The sequence below is a fragment of the Mus caroli genome, chromosome 4, assembly GCF_900094665.2.
Source record: "Mus caroli chromosome 4, CAROLI_EIJ_v1.1, whole genome shotgun sequence".
Classification (NCBI taxonomy): Eukaryota; Metazoa; Chordata; class Mammalia; order Rodentia; family Muridae; genus Mus; species Mus caroli.
Window position 1 is genome coordinate 494,189 of NC_034573.1, and position 9,480 is coordinate 503,668.

The window sequence follows — 9,480 nt, forward strand, 5'->3', positions numbered from 1 at the left end:
AAGAATATCTATAAAATAGCTGTAAATAACTCTAATCCCCACAGTAAGGCCACATATGAAAGTGACTATTAGGGATTTCAAGTGATAATAAAAACTTGAAATTTAAAGCCAGAACTTAGATAAGGAACATAAGGAGATGCTGTCCTCTGAACACTAGTATGTTCTAAGAATTGCTTGAGGCATTTTGTGATTGACAACTTATTAACATTAACAGTGGTTGTATGAGAAACTATAGCCATTATTGAGAAAAGGGTTTTATAATGTTCCAGCCACTTACGTTACTCGGATTCACTTAAAAAATTATTTATTTATCTAATGTATATGAGCACACTGTCACTATCTTCAGACACTCCAGAAAAGGGCATTGGAACCCATTACAGATGGTTGTGAATCACTATGTGGTTGCTGGGAATTGAACTCAGGACCTCTGGAAGAGCAGTCAGTGCTCTTAACCGCTGAGCCATCTCTCCAGCCCTCAGATTCACTTTAAAAAATATATCCTTGTAAAGATTATTAATGCCCATTTTATTTTTCAGTTGTAGGAACCTTCCACAATTATTAGGGAGGGTCCTGCTACTAGAGAAAAATTTACCATTCCTAGTTTCTGTTTCATCTCATTTATAGTATTTGGAGGGAAAAATGTGTGGATATTTGTAGACATTTTTTAAAAAGGTAAATTGATTTTTTTAGTCTTTTCCATTTTCCTTTTCTGTGTCTGCTGTCCGGAAGTGGCCACCCTCACAATGGTAGGATGGTACAAGGCAATATTAGTAGCCACAGTCCCTGGAGCTCTGTAACTCAGCCAAGACAGAAGACATGGCTTTTCTACCTCTAGACTTACATTTTTATGGCTTGTAAATCACTGCTCTTTAAGGTCCCTGTACAGCTAAACCTATCTTTTAAGCTAACAGAGAATGTAGCATTTTGTAGGGTATGGTTCTAGGAACAGAGATGGAAATTGTGGGATATTGTGGGCAAGTTCTTAAGTGAAAGGTGGCAAATTCAGATTCTTATGGACTGGAAATCTGAGAACATCTGTTTACAAAGTAAACATTTGTTACATATTGATACTCCTCACACCATGGTGATCATGTGGCCATTTGGAGACTCAGGGCATAGAAATAGCCAATGCTCTCTATAATTTGGAGACCTCAGAATGGCAGACAGAGGGCTTAGCAGAGTTAGCCATTTCCCAGCCCTCTCTCTTAAGGCTTGTTTACCAGCCATGATGTTCAGCACAAGTTAGTTAGGTAGCAAATGATGGGCAGAGTTTCCCCCTACACTTCAACCTGAGGGGTCTCATGGCAGTTTTGCCTAAACTAAGACAGATATCTCGAATGGATAGAAAAACAGGATGCAGCCACAGAGCACAGGTTTTATGTTCAGCACTTTAGGCGAGACCCCTACTGGTGGATAAATACTGTTAGTGGAAGTGAATGAATACATAGAACCTTAGCAGATGTTAGGGAAGCAATATTTTTAAATCAACGAGACTAGGCTTGAGACAGCCTGCATTGATAACACTCACTTGAGACAATACAACCAGATAGTGCTGGGAAGAATATTCCAGAGCACTCACTTCAGTCTTCAATCGTGGCTTTGGGAAACATTAAACAGCAAAGAGCTCCCCAGCTTTGTTCTCTGCTTCCTGACTGGGTGCAGGCAACTTCATCCTGCGTCACACCCTCGCCCACATGATGAACTAAATCATCAGGTGAGATAAATCCTTTCCCCTTTAAATTGTTTCTGTCAGATATTTTATCACAATGAATACCATCTCCCCTTCACCTTTCAAACCTCATTTTTTCCTTTCTGTCTGTCTCTCTTCTTTTTCTTTCCTTCCCTCCATCCTTCCCCAGTAGCATTATATTCTGCTTTTTGAGCACCTGAAATATTGAATACAATGGGGGAAAGTCTCTTACTTTCACCCTCTTGATTCATAAAGTGTCTGGCACCACAGTTTCTGGACTTCTTGCAGTGTGCAGTGACTGTGCTGTAAATGTTGTGGAGAAACCAGTGGATTCCACTTAATAATAAGACATCCAATATGAAGGGAAGAATGTGCTGACTTTAATAGCTGCTTTCTCTGCTCCTTACCTGTTCAGCAGTCATAGGCTCCCTGATCTTTAGTTGAATCATGTCAGAGCAGGGTGAAGACCATATTTCCCAAGCACCGATTTTGAATCAGCTTAGTAATGTGCCCAGCTCTGGCTAAGAGATACGACTATGGAATGTTCAGTGTTCATGGATTGTCCGGAAGGATGGGATGATGTAATGAGCAGTGCCCATGGGTTACTTCAAAGAGGATGGAGTGAATTCTTTCAGGTTGGAATGTGACCATGATGGCTGAATTTCAGTGGTCTGTATAGATGGCTTGGATCTTTATATTTATTAGTTTTCTAGTACTGTGACACTTGTGATAATCAATTCATAAACAAGCATACTTGGGTGAAGAGGTGAGCCATAACCCAATTCCAGAGCCAGCTTTTTAATAAAGTAGAACAGCATAAAACAATACTTCAATATTATCCATACCCAAAAGACACCTGAATCCCTGCCAAACTGAAATCAGTGATCAAAGGGAGAGATCAGAGCAAGTAGAGAACAAAGAAAGGTTAGAGATAAGAAATTCTGGGTGTGGGCCAGCTGCAGCAGTGCAGCAAGCAGCAGGCAATGGAACATGATGGCTTATGGTGCCCAAGGGTTGTATGCCAGGGGTACCTGTATTGCCCCAGTCTGGTGGCAAGGGGTGTGTGGGGTGGCAGCAACCAGAGCTTCATGGTCAGAGACTGGAGCCAGCTGGGAGATAGAGAAGTAGAATGAGGGAAAAGGAGTAAACACAGGATGGTGTAGAGATGTGCCAGGCTTCAGTAAGCCAGTGAGAGCAAGGGAGATGGAGCAAGCTCCAGGCAGAGTTCAGACTTTTTAGGATCAATTTTCTTGATGATGTAGGAAAGACAAAGGAAGGGCCATGGTACTCTTTTGGTTTGAGGGGAAAAAAAAAAGATCTGAAAGAGAACATTGGTGGTGATGGTAGGGAAACCACCCAATTAGAATCACCTAGACATGGGCAGCTGGCCTATGGTTTCTGTTGTGTCAGTGTGACTTTAATATTCACTAATGGCCAAGCAAAATCCTGAGCAAAGTAATCTGGTTTTAGGAGATGATGCTATAATGAATGATACTGGGATGAGCTGCCTAATACTTCTGTTGTCAAGGATTCAGTGTGTATGGATGCATGGCAAGGATGTTCAGGATCACAGATATGTGGACAGGACCTTCTCCATGCCCAACCTCACAAGCAACCATACCCCAAGGAGTGAGCAACAGTGGCTGGGGCACTTATTGGCATGTTTTCCTCCGTAGTAGAAAGGTTACAAGAAAAATAAGGAATGCATGCTGGAAGCCTTCCTCAATAGCCCAGTGGGGCATTTACAGCAATAGTGGAAGGAAAACATCCAGTATCCAGGGAGGGATGCTTAAACAAGCCTGACATGTCCCTAGTCTGGAAGTGTGGACATCACACTTCAATCATCACGTCCTGCCCCATGTCAAGTTTTGTTTATAGCCTAAATATCCTGTCATGTTTCTCTCAAGTTCTGACTTTCAGAAGCTGAAATTAGGCATTAAAAAGGACCTCTGATTCTTTATACTTCCTAGATTTCCCTTGTGTGGCTTCCCTGGCTGTGGTGCGGCAGTTTTAGCATCAGGCCTTTCAAGTCAGGCATGACCTTTTCTATCTTGGCATCTATAGTCTGAATGTTTGTCTCCAAGGATTCATATGTTGAACCTCTACCCTCCAGTGTGATGGCACAGGAGGCGGCTGTGAGATGATCATGATTATAGGAGGACATGAGAGGATGGGCTCTCAGGATAGAGAAAAATCCTCTCATTCTGTGTACCAGAAGGAAACACCATGTTAAGATATAGTGAGACACTGACTGCGGGAAAGTGAAGAAGACAAGCCACACTGAGGAATGGATTTCTGCTATATAAGCTACCTAGTTTGTCATATTTTGTTATGACAACTTAAACCAGCTAAAGATAGCATCACAACATAAAACCACCTTTACATTAAAAAGCCACATATATGTTTCAGTCAAATTACTCCTTATTGGAGAATTCTTCTTGTTTTTGAGCAGCAAATATCCCAAGTTCCATCAAGCTTTTTTAGGTGCTTGGCTTTTGATCATGGCTTTATTGGGACTGAATTTCAGCTAGAAGCCAGTATGAACTGCAGCAGGAACACTTGCTCTTTAGGGCTGTTAAATCACCTTGTTATTTATCGCTCTCTAGAATCCTCCAATTTACATGTGGTCTCTTCTCATAGAAGTGCCCAAAGTTAATCTGAATTTGTTTAGACAATTTTATGGATATTATAAAACCACAATTGAATTTCAGAACTTTGTAGCAGCCCTGCAGAGATGTGCTCCAATTAGAAGTAATTGCTGTTAATGCTGTTATGGTGTAGTGGATGCCCACTCTGTTTGGACCTTTGTTCTGCTAAATTCCCTAGGAGTCTCTTCTTTATTCTTCAACTAAATAGACAGGCCCCAGAATACATGCTCTTAGAATTTCAGTATAGGAGCAATATTGTGCCTCTCTCCTAATTAACCTTGTTAGCCAAGGATTTACAACATCAGTTGGTTGGCCTGAGGGGTCTTTGATCATCTTACTACACATCCACAGTGCTAGAGGATGCCTGTGTGAAATGAAGCGCTTTGTCTTCATTGGCATACACTAAATCTCCATCCCCCCTTTTACAATCCTTTGGAGGCATGATGGACCATTCTTGTTTAATGAAATGATGTGTGGGAAGCATTTATCTTAGTGATGGACAAAATACATGTTAGCTATCATTGCTCTCATGATGATATTTGAGGTTGAATGGAAAGGAACAGACCCTGAAGAACACTCAAGGACAACCAGGTTTCAGTATACCTGGAACCACACTTCACAACTGACCCTTTGAAGAGCACCCCCAGAAGATACTTAAATTCTAGATTCTTTTGACTTTTACTGAGTCTGCCAATTTAACTGACTCTCCCAGCCCCAACAGAGGGCAAAATACAAAAAGGAACTTGTTTCTCCCCCAGGGTGGATGCTCCAGTAGCTTGGGAATGAGCTGCTGGGATATGGTAATTAACATATGTTTCTTCATCTTGCTTGTATAGTTAATTTATGAAGCATGAAAGCAGTTTGCTAGGGGATTAGACTTCAAGAACACAGTAACTCAGAGGTGAGGGCGCCTCTAATGAATACGGATGAATGAAATTGTTCATTCTGTGAAAAATACCGAACTGTGAATCCCAGCTTGAATCATTAAGTTAAACACTGAAATTATCTCTGGGTGTGACTTTTGGATCAGTCAGTAACAGCAAATCTCAGTTGACCTTCATTTTCATAGAAAGAAACAATCAGTTTTTAAAGATATCTCCTTGGCTAAAAATATGATCCCATCTGAAAGTCTGGATTAATGTCACTGTCAGGAAAGCCCTGGCGAGGCTCTCTGGTGCCATGTGTCTGAGACCTTTAGCTAATGGTTGGCATTGTCAGTCAACTATGACACACTACCTATGGAGAGAGTTAACCTAGGGTAGGTTGACTGAAATATAAGACCCATTTTTATTGTGGGTGGCACCACATCATGGGCTGAGGTCCTGGACCACTGTGAAAAGCCAACAGGTAACTGAACAGCAGCATTCATCCCTGTCTTGGATTGCTCTGGATGTGACATCTTCTGTACAACATGGACTTGTTCTTTAAAACTGTGAATCAAAATAAACACTTTCTTCCAGAAGGGACCTTTGCCAGTTATTTCGTCATAGCAACTTCAGCAACTCAAGACACTAAAGCAGTAAGTTACTTGACTTTCACACTAGTGGCCCAGGTTCAAAAGAACCAAAACTAAGAATAAAAGAATAGAAAATCTGCATTTTTGTGTCCTCTTGAGTGAGGTCTTGCAGCCTAGACATGCACTGCACCTTCAGTGCCCCACAAAAGCTCAGCCAGAGCCACCTAGTTGATAGGAACCACCATACTTAGAGGAGTTCCTGTGAACCCACCTCTATTTCTCCTAATTAATTTTTTATCTTAAAAATGTTTTTAATTGAAATAGGAACATACCATTCCTCCACCTTTCCTCCTTCCAGCCCATTCTAGTTACCCTCCCTCCAATTGTTCCCATATCACCCCTCTGATAGATAGCATCTTTTTCTTTGATTATATTTCTCTCTCTCTCTCTCTCTCTTTCTCTCTCTCTCTCTCTCTCTCTCTCTCTCACACACACACACACACATACATATGTGCATGTATATATATATATATGTATACATATATATGTATACACACACATAAAAAACTTGCTGAGTCTGTTTCTGTTGTTTGTGTGTATATAGTTACAGTGCTATAGTTGATGAAATGGGAGTGACAAAGAGTTATTTTTATTTTTCAAACAACAAACAAACAAAAATACACTCAACAACAACAAAAGAAAACAGTAACGATGCATTTAAATGACACTGGAAGGACATTCTGATCCACAGCAGAACATACTTGTCTTTGGGTTCTGTCAAACAGAAATACCTTTCTTCTTTGAAGTAAGCCTGATGTAGCAATGGGTCTCAGACAACACAGGGCATGGAACTTATCATTAAGTTTTCTTCTTTTGGCCAGTGAAGCCCTCTGTCATATGAAAGACTCCCAGGTAGTCAGCTATAAGTATTCCTGTCTTGATTGGCAAGATGCTAAAAAGAACACAAGAGTAAACATCTTTGTTATTATCTGTGAAAACACCTTTGCTAGGTAGCTGAAGATTGTCACTTTTGTAGAGTTGCATGTTCAAACACTCATCATGGAGGCTTGGGCCGAGAGGTCTCCTCCTTTGTTTATGACATTGGGTTCACTTGTTTTGGTCTCCAAAACATCACCAGTTTAGAGTACTGTGTGTACTCTAAAGCATCTATTTTAGGGTACTATGATTGTCAGCACACGTTTGGAATAGATGGATCTGGCTGGAAACTTGGTTTCAGCACTTTCAATGACAGCTTAGGCAACATACCAGCTTATAGGCCTTCATGTCCTCAGGTAACAGCTGAGGGCATCCTTCTTCCTAAGATCACTGTGATGACGAGATGCAATAGGTCTTCCTGCTGTTGGCCACCTGACCTAAGATGTTTATCTCTTCCATGTCATCTGTGCCTGGGAAGACTCACAGACACCCCTGACCATAGCCCACACTCTGCCCCTGTTGACCTTGAGACTCACATTGCAGACTGCGTAAAGTCACAAGCAGTTACAGAAAACCTAAGGGTTTTTCCTAGGTGTGGGGTGAGGCCTCCAGGTGCTGTGTGTCCTCCCCAGCTTCAGCACTGGTTAATTGCTAACATATTGGAGAGTTTTCCTCCATTTGTTCCCCAGTGTCCAGGCTGATCTGAGACTCCCCATTCTGGCTTAATATTTATGTACAATACGTAGGACATTCAGGATAGGAGCCCAGTTATGAGGCACCCTGATCCCCCACCCTACTTTTCCATTTACTTTTGTTCTCTCACCTTACATTTACTCCTGAGAAGACAATTCCTATCATGATAGGGGTTTCTTTGTCTTGCTCTTTTGTGTATTCCTGGATCCTTGAATGGGAATGCTGAATTACTCACACACTGCTTTCTACACGTTGTTTGCAGGACTCTTTGATAATTTTTTTCACTGAGCCTGTTTATCTTTCCTTTGCTTCTCCAGAATGATCTAGCACTTTCCCAAAACATTGCCCAGAATGCGTATGCCATTAAAGAAATATGATTTCCACAATTACTCAGAGCAAAAAAGAAGAAGTTTCGTGTTCTTAAAGTTGGCTTTGTCATAGCACAATCTGCTATTATGCAAGAAATAACCCATTCTGCTGTGGAAATGCATACTGTCCAATAACCAGACATTATGATAATCTCTATGCACTGCAAAACATGGTCAGTAATTTGCGGACAAGAAAACTGAGGCCAGGATAACATGGGACATGTAAAAATTACAGACTTGATAAAGAGTAGGGTCATAACCCTGGGTTTCAAATTGCTACTTAAAGACTCCTTGTGCTACCTCCCACAGCTTCTTTCAGCCACAGAGGTCACTCCCATGGTAGAGAAAGTATGGGAAAGAGAAATGATGGAAAAATGAGTCATGTTTCATTGCATAAAATAGATAAAATTAACTAATGGTAAAGGTACATCTGTGGCTGTCAGCCATATGAGAACTAGAAGAATAATGCCTATACTCAAACAGCCGAAGAACCATCAATGTCATAAGAGGTAGAGCTGGGTACAGAGCAGGTGGACTAAGATAGAAGATGGCCTAGTCCGCCATCATTGGAAAGAGAGGCCCATTGGTCTTGCAAACATTATATGCCTCAATACAGGGGAATGNCAGGGCCAAGAAGTGGGAGTGGGTGGGTAGGGGAGTGGGGGGAGGGTATGGGGGGACTTTTGGGATAGCATTGGAAATGTAAATGAAGAAAATACCTAATTAAAAAAATGGCTCAAAAAAAAAAGTAACAAGATCTTGGGTCCTGGGTCCCTCAGAGACCAGTCTGCATAGGTCAGCTCACAGACTGCGAAGGGTGAGCAAGCAGATTGCAGAGGCGACACAGCTTCTGGGACTGGCAGAAGCGACACAGCTACTGAGAGATACCCTGTTTTAGGCTCCAGACATCTGGGCACTTTCCCCACCAAAGGAAAGGTGTCAGCCCAGGAGGGCTCTTTCGGAGAGGTGAGGGAGGCATCTTGGGTCCTGGGTCCCTCAGAGACTAGTCTGCACAGGTGAGAGTGCAGACTGCAGAGGCAACAAATCTTCTGGGACGGGTCCTGATTCGGGCCTTCATCTTCAGCCAGGAGGCAGGTCCAAATGCCAGATATTTGTCCACCTTCCCTGCAAAAGGAGAGCTTGCCTGCAGAGAGTACTCTGACCACTGAGATGCAGGAGAGAGCTAGACTCCCAGGTTTGCTGACAGAGGCTAACAGAATCATAGGAGGAACAAGCTCCAGCCAGAGACAACTATAACAACTAATTCCAGAGAATACCAGATGGCAAAAGGCAAACATAAGAATCTTACTAACAGAAACCAAGACCACTCACCACCATCAGAACCCAGCACTCCAACCTCAGCCAGTCCTGTATACCCCAACACACCTGAAAAGCAAGACTCATATTTAAAATCATATCCCATGATGCTGGTAGTGGACATCAAGAAGGGTTTTAATAACTCAGAGAAATACAGGAGAACACTGCTAAACAGGTAAAAGTCCTTAAAGAAATACAGGAAAACACAACCAAACAGGTGATGGAATTGAACAAAACCATCCAAGACCTGTAAAGGGAAGGAGAAACAATAAAGAAAACCCAAGGTGAGACAACGCTGGAGATAGAAACCCTAGGAAAGAAATCTGGAACTATAGATGTGAGCATCAGCAACAGAATACAAGAGATGGAAGA

General features: G+C 41.9%; 1 protein-coding gene across 2 annotated transcripts in view; it reads right to left on the reverse strand.

Annotated features, from left to right (window-relative positions):
* Positions 1 to 6,626: 6,626 nt before the first annotated feature.
* Sdr16c5 (short chain dehydrogenase/reductase family 16C member 5) overlaps positions 6,627 to 9,480 on the reverse strand; it is a 20,256-nt gene continuing 17,402 nt past the window's right edge. For both annotated transcript variants that reach the window (XM_021161609.2, XM_021161608.2), the window contains one exon: positions 6,627 to 6,746. In XM_021161609.2, the coding sequence (XP_021017268.1) occupies positions 6,653 to 6,746 (94 nt within the window). In that variant the 3' untranslated portion in view covers positions 6,627 to 6,652. The remainder of the gene's footprint in view (positions 6,747 to 9,480) is intronic.